At 37.6% G+C, this 14,952-nt stretch overlaps 1 protein-coding gene across 2 annotated transcripts in view; it reads left to right on the top strand.

Moving 5' to 3' along the window:
* Positions 1–14,952, top strand: part of ENPP2 (ectonucleotide pyrophosphatase/phosphodiesterase 2) — a 62,567-nt gene that overhangs the window by 13,448 nt on the left and 34,167 nt on the right. For both annotated transcript variants that reach the window (XM_083359822.1, XM_083359821.1), the window contains exons 5-11: positions 2,598–2,658; positions 4,698–4,795; positions 6,508–6,587; positions 7,291–7,410; positions 9,008–9,063; positions 11,399–11,464; positions 13,299–13,371. In XM_083359822.1, the coding sequence (XP_083215948.1) occupies positions 2,598–2,658; positions 4,698–4,795; positions 6,508–6,587; positions 7,291–7,410; positions 9,008–9,063; positions 11,399–11,464; positions 13,299–13,371 (554 nt within the window). The remainder of the gene's footprint in view (positions 1–2,597; positions 2,659–4,697; positions 4,796–6,507; positions 6,588–7,290; positions 7,411–9,007; positions 9,064–11,398; positions 11,465–13,298; positions 13,372–14,952) is intronic.

Raw genomic sequence — 14,952 nt, 5'->3', positions numbered from 1 at the left:
CAAGGAGTCTATAGGATCAGATTTTATTTATTTTTTTGCCATTAACCCAGCTCTTCTGCTTCTACCTATGGGTTAACTTCCTCAGTTTTGGTAAGTTTTTTATTTATTTTTGGCCAAGGACCTTTAGTGGGAAATGAATGGAATAGAACAGGGGTAGGCAACCTTGGCTCTTTTATGACTCATGGATGACAACTCCCAGAATTCTGGCTGGCTCAGGAATTCTGGGAGTCGAAGTCCACGAGTCATAAAAGAGCCAAGGTTGCCTACCCCTGGAATAGAGGAAGGACTCCATCACTTAGACCCAACCAAAAGGAGATTGAATAGCTCCATGCAATTCTGATGGCCACATTTTTAGAAATGACTTGGACCCAGAGAAAGTAACTGGCCTCAAATCACCCAACTGGTCTCCAGATCTAAGCCAGGACTCAAACTTAGTTTCCCCTTTTCCTAATCCAGCACCTTAACCAATGGACCAAACTGGCTCTTCATTAAAATAATACATTATTTCAGAGGAACATTGTTTTATCTCTCCACTTGTTTCTTCTATTCAAGGTCAACGTGAAAATATAATAATAATAATAATAATAATAATAATAATAATAATAATAATAATAACAACAACAATAACAACAATAACAACAACAACAACAACAAAACAACAATAATAATAATAATAATAATAATAATAATAATAACAACAACAATAACAACAATAACAACAATAACAACAACAACAACAACAAAACAACAACAATAATAATAATAATAATAATAATAATAATAATAATAATAATAATAATAATAATAATAATAATAATTTAATTTCTATACCGCCCTTCTCCCGAAGGACTCAGGGCGGTATACAGGGCAAAACAATAAAATATAACATATAAAAGTTAAAAAATATTAAATATTACAGCCCAATTCAATATGTTAATACAATAACATTAAAATACCCCTAAACCCATCAGACCAGGCCGGCTTGTTCAAATAAATATGATCCTCAAACATTACTCTTTAAACATAGCCCGACCATTTTGGTTGTTCTGTGAGCAAAGCTCTTTTATTTTGAACTAGTCAATGTTCTACCACTGAATATCTTTTAAACTTTATTTCTTAAAAAAACAACAACACCCTCTTGTAAATGCATCTATTCTGTCTCTTACTTGAATCCAGAACGGTGCCTTTTTCCTAACCCTACTTATTCAGATTTCTGTTCTGCATCCCCTATAATACAAACATGGACTTCTGTTGCTAAAAACAAAAAAGGCTGTGGCTCCATAAAAGCTAATCCATGACAGCTTGTGTCATAACAAGTCTGTAAGTGCCACAAGGCTTTCTCTGTCCCTGCTGCAACCAACAAACATAGGTATCCCTTCAAAATTTGTTTCCATTGATAATATTAACTTTGGGAGTTTGTTTGGCATTTGTGCTTGCTATTAAGTGGAGAGAGCTGAGGATTTTATTTTCCTTAATTGACGTCATGAGGTCCAAGTTTGCATCTTGCAACACTGTTCTCTTCAGGCAAGATTTTGGAAGCTGTCACACTAAAGGCAAGGATGAGCTGGACATGAGGACAGCTATTCTGCTCCCAGAGTTTGGTTCAGAGTGGCATTAATAATGTGAATGCATGTGATACATATATGCCTGCAGACCTTGTTAACAAATTATCTACTTTTTAGAGATCCCAACTAGATTACTTGATTTTGAAGTTTGGCAAAATTAGAGTGAGCATACATTAGACAAAAGCTCAGCTCACATATCTCACTAAATCAAGATTGTATTATATCATGATTTGTTGAACAGGTCATGGTTACCTGACTTGCAGATACACTAAGTTACAATTAATAGGATGTAATTCACAAGCCAACAGAGTGCTGTTGCCTTAGCAAATACAATATATCTTCCTTCTAGACATATCTGCATAGTTTCCAAATTCTGGGGGCTTATGGGCACCTTTGGATTTGTGAGATCAGGTTGTGGTCCCTCTCAAAAGACAGTGGTCATGACTGCAGCGGCCATCCTTCTAACTACAGGAGAAGGACAGGTGAGCCTGGGGGTAGAGTCAAGAGAGTAATCAGCCTGGAGTCATTATGTTCCCACAAATGTTCTACGTCCAACTCCCCTTGAATTCCATGAACTCTTATCTAGCACCAACTAGATACTTGTGTATAAGCATGAGCAATAAATCAGCTTACTGTACCTGGAGCTTAATGTGTGGTCCTGATTCTTCATGCCTGACATTAACCATCAGACTGCAACTTCAACCTTTTGGAAACCAGAAGCATTGCTAGAAATGCCAGCTTGGTTTGAAACTGGCACTTGATTTTTTGGCATGCTTATTTCCAATTATTATTTTTTTAAAAAAGAAAATAAACTTTAAAAATTAGGTAGGGAGGAAACTGGTAGGCATCAAAAATATTGCTGGTATGCACATGGTCACTCCAGATACCACACTGGGGCTTGAACCAATATAGGGAATGGAGAGGAGTCCTGCTGTTGCAATCCAATGTCTGAGAATAAATCTAGGCAATTATAATGCACATGACTTAGTTGAAACCTAACCCAACTCCACATTACATGTATTTTAATTTTAGGAGACACTCCCTGGGTCATGGATGATTGTGAGGATATTCGAACTCCAGAATGCCCAGCAGGGTAAGTTCTTCATTTTATTTACTTACTTGAAATAAGAAATTGTTTTGGCTTCCCCTGGTTGCCAATTTAGTTGTGTGTTGTGTGACTTCTTTAACATGGGAATTTCCTGATCCACAAAAATCAGCATGAAGTTAAATATATTCATATCCTTCCAAATCCATCCTGTCCAACTCGATAAGAAGCAAGACATGCTGATCAAAAGACCATAGGATTTGTGTGTCCAGGACCAAATACAACTAGCAAGTTGACTTACCCTTTGTTGACTTAAATCATTTGTTCAATGACTGTTTGAAGTTGCAACATCACTGAAAAAAATTGACTTGTGACCGATTTTCATATTACAACTGTCAAGCTCGAAGTGAGTGTGTGATGTTGCCACCATTATTGCTTCTTGGCTTGCCAATGCACTAGTGGGGAGGAGAAGGGGAAATGGAATGCAGGCTTCAGAAAACAAGAAGTCAGCCCATGTGAACCAAGGTCATTTCAGCAGATGTTTGCAAACACGCAGAAACACTTTCTCATAACAATATCTTGACACTTGATTGGACCATATGATCTGCACTAATAGGGGGAGGGAGAATTCTATATTTTAACTCTAATGGGTTGCACAGGAAATAGCCAGAGCTGGTTTTGCTTCATTTGTGCCGAAATGATGTACTCAATAAAGTTTTGCATTAAGAGATCGAATCGTCTCGATGGTGCTTGCTCGGCTGGGTTCATCAGTTGGAACCTTGACAACAATTGCTGTAGCATGCCCACATGGGCACATGATCAAAATTCAGTCACTTGGCAACTGGCATGTATTTATGACAGTTGCAGTGTCCCAGAGTCATGTGATCACCATTTGTAACAAGCTGACTTCCAACAAGCAAAGTCAATGGGGGAAGCCAGATTCACATAACAACAGCATGATAGCTTACTCTTCTGTGTGCTCCTTAGAAAAATATTCTCTGTATTTGGATTGTATTCTTTAATACAGTTTGAAAGCAGAATCATTAAAATGCCATTCATTAAGTTTGCTGTGGTTCCACTCTAAATCCTTAGTCTGCCCTAATGATCTCTTTCATATTATTAAAATACCCATTAAAGCAGAAGTAACTGGACGTTATTTAGACAGACAAATCAAGAAATGGATATAATTATGTGGTTACTGATTCTAATTGATGCCATGTTCTTAGATGCATTTTTAACAAAATATTGTCAACTCTTTTTTTAATGCAGCATAAAGCATTCATGTTTGTGATTTATGGCTCTGCTGATATACCATAACTGTAGTTTTTCAGATTAAATAACAAAGTGTCAGGATAAATGTAGGTTCAAATGAAAATTTGACAGGCGATGCTTTAAAAAAATCTCTTTGAAAAAATATCGAGCTTTGAAAAGACATCAAGTATCTCTATCTTATTTCAATAATTTTATGCATTTTTATTTTCATGATCATTATTTTAAAACGGCTCTTTCTAATCTGGTCCTAATAAGATCTAATCTATGCTAAGATCTGATCTCCTATAATTTTGAAGTTAGCTTCCCTGATTTTTCTATTTATTTTGTTTATATCATAGTACCTATAACCTATGTCACTTTCTGGGCAGCGTACAACATTAAACCAATAGAAAATAAACACAAGTAATAAATAGGTAAATTCAATATATATATTGAATAGGTAAATTCTATCCTATCTATCTATCTATCTATCTATCTATCTATCTATCTATCTATCTATCTATCTATCTATCTATTGAATTTACCTATTTATTACTTGTGTTTGTTTTCACATTTCATATATATAGCTGGAGGTTATACCGTAAAATATTCCTAGAATGAGATGAGAAAAAGCTGCCTTAAACTCTGGAATATGTGCTTTCAAAATGTCCATAGCCATTTTACCTTTTTCTTGGGAATGTGTGTAACATCTGTATCCCAGATGAAAATACCTAGGAACCTTTTAAAAACTTGTTAATTGGATTGCCTTTGTTCTCTCTTGCATGCTCTTTCTGCAGTCATTACTACTGGCTTACTAAATTCTTGTTATTCTTTAGTTTTAGTCACCCTCCACTTATCATTTTCTCTGTGGATGGCTTCCGTGCATCGTACATGAAGAAAGGTGAAAAGGTGATGCGCAATATTGAGAAGCTAAGTAAGTGTGCAGTTTGAATAGTATATTTCAGAATGGTTAAGCTCTTGACTGGCTATGACTTCTGTGGGTTTGGGTTGGCCAACTTTGCCTGAACTCATACAATAAAGAGGGTAGGGCTCCATTAGTGTTTGGATGGAAACAGAAATAATAATAAGCATCATCACAGAATAGAAAGACCTGCAAGTAGAAATGGAAAGACTTATGGCAAAAAGCAAAGATAGAACACATAGTGATGGAAGACCTGGGTGCAATCCCTAAATATCTGCAGGACCACTTGAGCACCATCAACAATTGACAAAATTAGTCAGTTGCAAAAGGCTGCTTGACCTGGAACAGCTTACATTCTGTGACAATATCTTGTAACACCACCAAGCATCAACATCTGCCTATCCCAGCCCCCTGGCAAGGACTTGATAGATGAATAAACATGCCATATCCAATCTAAACATCTGGCTGTCTGTATGACCAATTGAATTGAAGAAATGTTCTATTTCGCATACACATCAGTTTAGCATAGGATGAAAATGTATATAACAGGCTTTCTTGAGAGGTGTTTACTGAGAAGTAAATCAATAGATAAAATTCTATTTTTTTTCAGAGCAAATTCCAAGGAACAGACCCACAGACAAATATGCATATGTATATCTATATGTATATCTATATATCTGTATCTATATATCTCTAAACAATCCATGTATAATTCAAATTTTTGCATGGTCTTGTTTAATTCTTGTGAAAAATGTCATACTTTGGGTTGTGTGGTTCAAAGCAAGAGGCATACATAAAATTGAATTTGTAACAGTTCAATGTGCTGTTGACATCTTGATGAGGAATGTCACATAAGCCTTCCTCTGGTCAAAGCAGATGTGATACATCCAGCTTTATAGTGTGCCCAAATATATGTCTGAGAATGTGTTCAATGAGCCTGGAAATGTTTGAAGTTTTATACCTTGGACGTTTTATGCCTTGGAAGAGTGAGGAAAATCCTCAGGGATGACTCACACCCTGGAGGTATCTCTTTACTCTCTTACCATTGGGTAGGAGATATAGGAGTATAGCCAGCCATATCAACAGGCTGAAGAACAGCTTTTATCCATGGGCTGTTAGGCTCTTGAACGGGAAATAATTGTATAAACTTTATGTATGATTGACTTGTGAGGCCGATGTGTTGTGCAATTAGCTCACATGGTGTAACAAGATGGAGGGTTTGTTGTCACTGTGAGTTGGGGGTGAGGGCACGAAGGGAGGCTCAGCCAATCTCAATGTATACATGGTTGTACTTTGACAATAAAGGTTCATTCACTTAATGGAATGACACATTTTTTTAAAAAACCTGTATTGCAATTGTACTCCATGGGTTAAAATTTGACCAGATGCCTGGGTAAAAATGTGGTCATCTTCAAGAAATGAACTCTACTCTAGAAGGATACACATCTTCCCTTTTTTGATTGTTGGATTCTATGTTGCTAAAAAATGATCCATCCTCTTATCCATACTGCACGTTGGCAGAGTCAATATATTAGAGAAACTAATAGTTGAATAGTTGAGTTGAATAATTTGTGGGAACCCATCCATTCTCTTCTTATACCACGTGAATCAAATCATTACTTTAAATAACAGTACATTTACTTTGTTATATTTGTTATATTATGCATTGTTAACCAATTTTTAAGATTTAGCATGTTTTGTGAATTGAACCATGTTGTTTTCAGGATCCTGTGGAACCCATGCCCCCTACATGAGACCTGTCTATCCGACCAAAACCTTCCCAAACCTGTACACTCTGGCAACTGTAAGTTTTCTTTTTCTTCATGTATACATAAAAATATGTTTAAAAATACTTCTTATGCATTAGCATGACTAGGAAATTAAGGAATATATTACCATCTTTCCTCTTTTGAACTGGAGGAAAACAGGAAAACATTAATTTGAGGATGGTCGTCTATATTCATGAGGTAGAGAAATAATCAAGATGATGTAATCTAGGAAGAATTGAGAAAAGACAAATTCTAATAACTGAAATATATCTCGACTTGTGGCTTAAAGATGTATTGTTCCATAGGATAATGGAAGTATAATGCATCTTCAGCTCCATCCTATTCATGCTGGCTGTTGATTATGGAACTGAAATCCCTAATCTGGAGGGTATTGTTTTGGGGAATTCTGTCAGAATGACCTTTAGATCATTTTGTTTGTAGCTCAGAATTGAACTGTGGGGTCCTTGGCCTTTCTGAGCTTGCTGGTTTTCTTACAGACGTTTCACGTCTAGTAGCACCGATGATGTTACCTAGTTTGGTAATGAAACGCCGGCAAGAAAACCACAAGCTCAGGGAGCTCCAAGGACCCGGCAGAATGATCTTTGACTGTAAGTGGAAGCTTCAGTAGCACGTTTAGACACAAGAAGAGGACAACGATAAGATAAAAAGAGACGTTATGAATTCTAGGTAATAAAATGTGACTTCTGATCTGATTAACTCATTTACTTTTGCTCAAAGGGACTGTATCCCGAATCTCATGGAATAATTGGAAATTCAATGTATGACCCTGTGTTTGATGCTATCTTTAACCTTCGAGGGAGAGAGAAATTCAATCACCGATGGTGGGGAGGTCAACCGGTAAGTTTCTGTTTTATTTGACTTCGGTCCATTATGGTTAAATCTCATAGCTAGTTGCTTTCACTCTCTTACATGCAATTAATTTCAGTCAGTATTTAATTCAGTCTATGCCAAATGGACAACCATTTGTTTGAAATGGTATAGGGCAGGGGTAGGCAACCTCGGCTCTTTTATGACTCATGGACTTCAACTCCCAGAATTCTGGGAGTTGAAGTCCATGAGTCATAAAAGAGCCGAGGTTGCCTACCCCTGGTATAGGGTTTCCTGCCTGAGCAGGGGGTTGAAGACCTCCAAGGTACCTTTCAACTCTGCTATTCTATTCTATTCTATTCTATTCTATTCTATTCTATTCTATTCTATTCTATTCTATTCTATTCTATTCTATTCTATTCTATTCTATTCTATTCTATCCTATCCTATCCTATCCTATCCTATCCTATTCCTATTCCTATTCCTATTCCTATTCCTATTCCTATTCCTACTCTACTCTACTCTACTCTACTCTACTCTACTCTACTCTACTCTGTTCTTTTTCTCTCTTTTTGACTTGGCCCTGCTCCTTTTTGAAGCATGGCAACCACATACAGTATATACCCTAGATTATGTAAAACCTGTGAATGATTAAAGCAGCTATGTCTTTTTCTAGACTTATGAAACTACTTTGAAAACTTGAAAATAGTCATTTATTAAAATACACACATTTACAAAGGGCACTTGTACGGAAATTCCAGGTCTGTCTTCAATTGGATTTGACAATTCTGGGCTGACAAAGTAGGGAAGCTGCATATTGAACAAGATTTCTTTTTACCACATTTATTGATATTTTCCCCCCTTTTCTTTCTGAGGGTACTCTTAAATAATCTTTTTCATACCATTTAATAAGGTAAGCCTATTAGTGGAGGGTCATTTTAGAGTGCCTTCTGAACTGGCTGTTTGAACAATAAGGAGCCATGTCCTTTGAAGAGGTAACACAGCTGCTTTGAAGATTTCCACTTGTTTAAGTGATGTGGGGGTGTGTCTATGTATTTATCCATAAAAAGCATTTCTTCAGTATATATGAACAAGTACACCCAGAGGAAAAACGCTCACTTGGAAAGATGAAAACATTATTACCAACCAAAAGAATCCCTTCAGATCATGACTGATATGCATCTCTACCATATGTTAAATATTGTTTTGAGAAGCATAATTATCCTATCCATAATTATGGATAGCCACTTTACGTAGCCTAACTCAAGCTATTTCTTTAGCCATTTCCATACTGTGTTATTATCTTTCTATTCAATCGGGTATTTTCAGAAAGGATCCTTACTTAGCACCCCTTAGAAAGAGGACCCTCTGATCCTCTCAGATTGAAAATAATTTAAGACTGCTTGAGCATTCTTTTATATATTTTATGTAGCTTTATTCTTCAGCTTTATGTTCTATTTCTCATCTAAACTACTGGTTCTAAATTCTTCTAGGAATTTGATCAATGCTACCTAATTCTTGGATCCATTTTAGTTGGTTTTTCAAAACGTTTTTTTTCTTGCAGGAAAGTTTGTTCTTATAACAGATATTTTGAGCCATTGTAATCTGATTACATTTTCCTCATTAGATATGGATTACTGCTGCTAAGCAAGGCGTGAAAGCTGGAACATTCTTTTGGTCTAAGTAAGTGTTGATTTTTTAGAAAGTGAAAATTCAAACACAAAAGAGATTTAGTAAAAAAGCTACAATCCTAAAGGTAGGCATTTAGAACCAAATGTTCTTACATGAATAGGCCTTAACTTTCAAACAAAGATAAAATGGATTTCGTTGGTCTACCTGTTAATGGCTTTTAAATCAGCACATTTTCCACTCTGTTCTTGCTTCTTTAGAAGAGATTAAATTACATTTAGAATGGGCTCCTTTTGTTACTTCTTAATACCTAGTTATAGGGATGCGGTGGCTCAGTGAGTTAGGACGCTGAGCTTGTCGATCAGAAGGTTGGCAGTTTGGCAGGTCGAATCCCGAGTGCCGCGTAACAGAGTGAGCGCCTGTTACTCGTCCCAGCATCTGCCCACCTAGCAGTTCGAAAGCACGTAAAAATGCAAGTAGAAAAATAGGGAGCACTACGGTGGGAAGGTAACAGCGCTCCGTGCGCCTTTGGCGTCTAGTCATGCCGGCCACATAACCATGGAGACGTCCTCGGACAAGCGCTGGCTCTTCGGCTTTGAAACAGAGATGAGCACCGGCCCCTAGAGTCGGAAGTGACTAGCATGCATGTGCGGGGGAACCTTTACCTTTACCTTTTTAATACCTAGTTACTTACATAGTGCTTTTTCTGCAATGCTTAATTGAACATTCTTCCAGGACTCAATTGACCCAGGGATGAGAAATCAGTGATCTGCAGTGATGGGTGGAGTGAGCTAGCTTGTTTTTCTATATGTTGGCAAAAATGTTGCTACCATCTTCCAAATGTTTTGTGTGTCTTCTGGTTGTAAAGGTATTATCCAGCCTTCACTTAGCAAGTACTTTGTGACTGTGCCTAATCTAACATACTCTGCTGTTTCAACCAATGTCATCTGGCATTAGTGGTCAAAAGGCTGACGGGAATACATGAATAAAAGGAAGGCATGAATACAGTAGTCCTCGACTTATGACTAATATCCAGAATTATGTTTGTAAGTCATGCCAGTCGTTAAGTGGGTCATCACATGATTGACCCATTTTTACGATATTTTGCTGCGGTCTTTAACCAAGTCACCATGACAGTTAACTGATGCTGCAGTTGTTAAGGAAACCATTTTCTGCAATGGGCGGGTTTTTGTTTTTGTCCAAAAGTGGAAGTAAAGGCCGGTTTGGGGTAAAAAAAAGAAGAAGATAAATGACAGTCAGATGACTGCAGGATGCTGCAAACAGCCATAAGTGCAGGCTGGTTGCCAAGCACCCAAAATGCAATCATGTGACCCCAAGTGGGGAGAATCCATTGCACTTCAAATCCAAGTTGCAAGAATTTTTTTGGGGGGGCCTTGTTATAATTTTGACTCTGGTTGTAAGTATGTAAAGCAGGATCCTCTTGTTGTGGCCTGTTACACAGCCAGCAATATGTCATGCTGAAGGTAGTATTTAGCCACAATCCCAAGTAGACATTGATAGTTTTATCCACTCTGAATGTGTGTTATTTCTCCTTTTAAATTAAAGCTATTGTATTGGCTGTGGTTTGTTCTCCAAGCTTATTTTAATATAATTCCTGAACGTTTCAATCCCAAACTAGGTAACATCAGCAGCAGGATTTTCTTGTCTTCTTCTCTTTAGCTCATAAACGTCTTGAGCTAAAGAGAATAGGACAAGGAAAAAACTGCTGATTGTATTGCCTAGTTTGGTAACAAAATGTTCAGGAATTATATTAAAATAAGCTTGGAGAACAAACCACAGCCAATATCTAAAATCCAATCTACAAATATTTCCTATTATTTTAAAGTTATTGTGCTGACAGCTGCTAAAACATCATAGGGAAGCAAAGTTTGGTTGTTGACCTACATTTCATTTGTTGAACTACACATTCTTAAGGATATACTTTCGTGTATTTATCATGAATTTCCCACCACTTGGCTTGACCAGATGACCCCAGTTTTAATATTTCTGGTCTCCCTTGATTAAACCAAAAACCTTGTCCATTTTTCAAAACTACAATTTAAGAATCCCATCAAGCTTCAGACAGCGGAGAAGAAAGTTTGCCAACTGTCAGGGCCTATGGGCAGTCCGCTACATTTAATTTGCTGAAGAAAAGCCAGGCATCTTTTTCAGCTGAGAATTTAGTAACCACGATTCCTGGGATTTGGTGTTGAGGAAGCAATGCAGCTAAGCTGGTTTGTAATAGGCAGACATTTCTGATGTAAACGTGGCTTCAAGAAGAGTCACCACATGAAGCTCATAAATGGAGCATCTGATCTTAATGATGAAGACTGTAAGAAATTAATGACCTAGCTCAGGTTTCATGCTTTTGTTCTCTGTTTTGATTTAGTGTGATCCCTTACGAGCGCAGAATATTAACCATACTGCAATGGCTAACTCTGGCAGACAGTGAAAGGTTGGTCATTTTTCTGTCCCCTTCCTTACTTTTGTAGCAATGAATGCAATGACTGCGTTATTGATACCTTTGGTAGAAATTGACCTTTGATCATCCATATTTGTTTGCTTGATGAGCTAATGATATATACGTTGTACTGGGGAAATTTTAATTACATGGGTTAATGCTGTTGATATAGGGGTTTTCTGATTTTCCTATTTAGAGTAATAACCCAAGAGTTGGGCAGATATCGAGATGTTTTAATTGGGTAATTGAGAATACATGGCATCATATTTTACTCTGAGGGAGAGTCCAAGAAGGAACAACTGTAGCCTTTTCCCATCACTTACAGAAAATTATTGAATGTTTTTCCAAGAGCTTGTGCTTGTGCCTCTTTTGGCATATTTTCTAAAGTTTTAATGAAGTTACAATATAGATCACTAAATTGTTTCATCACTGGAAAATATATGAAATGGCAGCTTTCTGATTCTTTGTTTTTTTTCTTCATAAACAAGAGTGCAAACCAGGTCAGAACCCTGCCTGAACTTACTCCCCTACTGTCACGATAACCCAGCAAAGTGAAAGTGAAAGGGAAAGTCCAGAATGCTCCTGGGTGTTTTGGGAAACTACCATCTAGTCGAGGGAGAGGGACTCAAGTAACCTTGAGTTATTCTTGCAGCCACAAGAGTCCTAAGCGCTAACTCCTGTTAAATTCCATAGAAATTTTATCTGTTCATTCCCAGGGGAAGAAACTCTGGGGGAGTTTCTTGCATTGTACTGTATGTAGAATACAATAAAGTAATCAACCTTCCATAGAAGTCCTGCAGATTGCGCAGGTCAGAAGGAGGGCTGAGAAGACATCTGCAGACCACTCACATCTTGGACCTAAACTGTTTCAACTCCTTCCCTTGGGATGGTGCTATAGGCCAATTTATGTCAAAACAACTAGACACAAGGATAGTTTTTTTTCCCTTATGCTATCACTCTGCTGAACTTCTAATTATCACAGTGCTGCCTAATGCCTGCGTATACTTACCCATGTACTATGGCTGTAGTATTATTATTTATCCTATTTATTATCTTCTTTATTATCTATTTATCCTAGTTATTATCTCCCCCCCACTCCTTTTATTGGTATTATTATTCTGTTTGCATGAACACTCAAGAGTTTCTGTACCGGAGACAAATTCCTTGTATGTCTAATCACAATTGAAAGTATTCAACTCAACTTGAACCCTTCTCATGTGGATCTGATTGCTTGCACCTGACACCTGGGGAGAGATTACTATCAGAAGCTTCTCTGGCTTGTGTCTCGGCAAGTTAACAGCAGACTTCTCCAAGCAAAGCCTGGAACAAATATTTAGTGGGCTTCAGCTTTGCATGTACAAACCTCACAGTTTGTATCATAAATGTTAGAATTCTGTCTGGGCAGATTGATAGTAGAGTTGGGATTTCCTAAAGCTACTGCTACAGACAGTGAATATCAATCCAATAGAGAGTGGCTTTCTCATAAATACTCCCCAATCTCATAAATACTAGCAGACACCCTCAGAGTTATGCAAAGCCAAGCAAACTTATCCTCATGGTTTGAAATGTTATTGCTAATTTCCAGTCAGCAGGCTTTGTTTACCTTTGTTGCAAAGTTCCAGCAATATTTTACTGGATATATTGATTTTTATTTCTTCACCATCTCTAAATCCAATAAAACCATTTGTTTTATTCTGAGGGATGGGGTGAATTTATAATTTTAAGGGGGTTGCAGAGGGAGTGAATTTATAATTTTAGGGAGTTGCAGTATTTGAAAGTGAGAATTGCATGCTAAATGAAACTTGCTGATGTCCACTTTTCTTTTCAGGCCTTACGCTTATGCATTTTACTCTGACCAACCAGATATGGCTGGCCACAGATATGGTCCATTTAGCTCTGAGGTTAGTACAGTTCATCTTTGCCCATAGGTGGAATGCAATCCTGCTGCTCTGGGTTTTGTCATCATCATATGAAGCTGAAGTTGTTTAAAGCTAGTTAATTGTTCACACCTCTATAAGCCTCCAAAGGAATTAGGGCCTTCTGAAACTAGACACTACATTTATAGAGAGGGCTAAAATGTTAATAACGTTATCCATCTGTTTAAAGTTTCAGGGACTGGTGATCTATGTCTCTGTATGTGTGAGTGTGTATGTGTTGACAGGGCTAGGATTATCATCAAAGACTTGCAAGCCTACTCTGGGATATAATCAAGGTTGACTAGGGTGTGTGTTTTTTTTAAGTGCTCGGGTGTGAAAGGAGCATTTTTTGTGTTTTATAATAATTCAGTAATTTCACACAAATTGTTTATGCAATGTTTACTTTCTGCATGATGTGCTAAGTCAGGAGGCTCATCTAACTGCTTCTAACCATAACTATAAATGATGTTAGCCACTTGGATAGAAACAGGGAGAATAAGCAGACAGACTTGAAAGCAGTGTTTCTCAACTGCGGCAACTTAAAGACAAGTAAACTTCAATTACTAGGCTGACTGAAGTCCGTCTATTCTTAAAGTTGCTGAAATTGAGAAACATTGCTTTGAAAGGTAGAAGGTGGAGAGAAGATTGAATGATCATTAACTCGGCAGTCTGGAATCTACCTCCAGTTAAAATCCAGCAATGCAGCCAAATCGCTTGTATGACAGAGGTCCAATTATACATTTTGTTGATCCTGTGCTTTGGCCTTGAAATCCAGGGCAGAGACCTAATTCACACTGAACTCTGGCAATGGCACTGGGGCAAGGAATTCTGAAACTGTAATACTGTCTTCCTTTTTCTCTCTGTGAATCCAGAGCCAATGTGAATTTTGAGGGACAACTTTTTCAAGTTCCAAGCACGGAGGTTAATTATTTTGTTACCTCAAGTTCTAGTCAAGTGCTGTTCTACAGGGAAGATCTACACAGTTAACCTTTGATCATAGATTCTTAGGGAATATTCTCCCAGCCACATAAGAGCTGCTTAAACAAACAGCTCCAACAGGGTTGGGAGAACATGGAAAGAATAGATCAGTGTTGGGTTGCAGCTCCAGGCAGAGATTGCTAAACTGGTAGATCACTGACACCACAGAAAACAATTTTATGCATCTGCTGATGGGCTTATTAAAGTTAATCAGAGTGTAGCAGGCATTTAGCCAGAGTTTCACTCTTGGATAAAGAAATGGCTTTTAAGATGTCTATATCTGAGAACAAGGAGAGGATTGATTTGTTCAGCAGCATGATTCAAAAATCTTAATGTAATTATAATGATTTAAATCCAAGTTTCCTGATTTTATTCCAAGACTGTAGAACACTTACCGTACAACTCCCTTCTTCAGATCTGTACTCTGCAGATGTGTTGGATGTCAGCTTGTACTCTTTCCTGGCCAATATGGTTACTGATAGCCCTTGAGGGTCCTATCTCTTATATCTTTGGCTCCTGGGAATCCCCAGCTGGTTATTGCAACACTTGATTCTGTTGCTGTCAGTATATTTTGGTAGTCCAGGACCA

The sequence above is a fragment of the Vipera ursinii genome, assembly GCF_947247035.1.
Source record: "Vipera ursinii genome assembly, chromosome: 3".
Classification (NCBI taxonomy): Eukaryota; Metazoa; Chordata; class Lepidosauria; order Squamata; family Viperidae; genus Vipera; species Vipera ursinii.
Note: the sequence above shows the minus strand (reverse complement) of the source record. Positions and strands in the feature narration are given on the sequence as shown.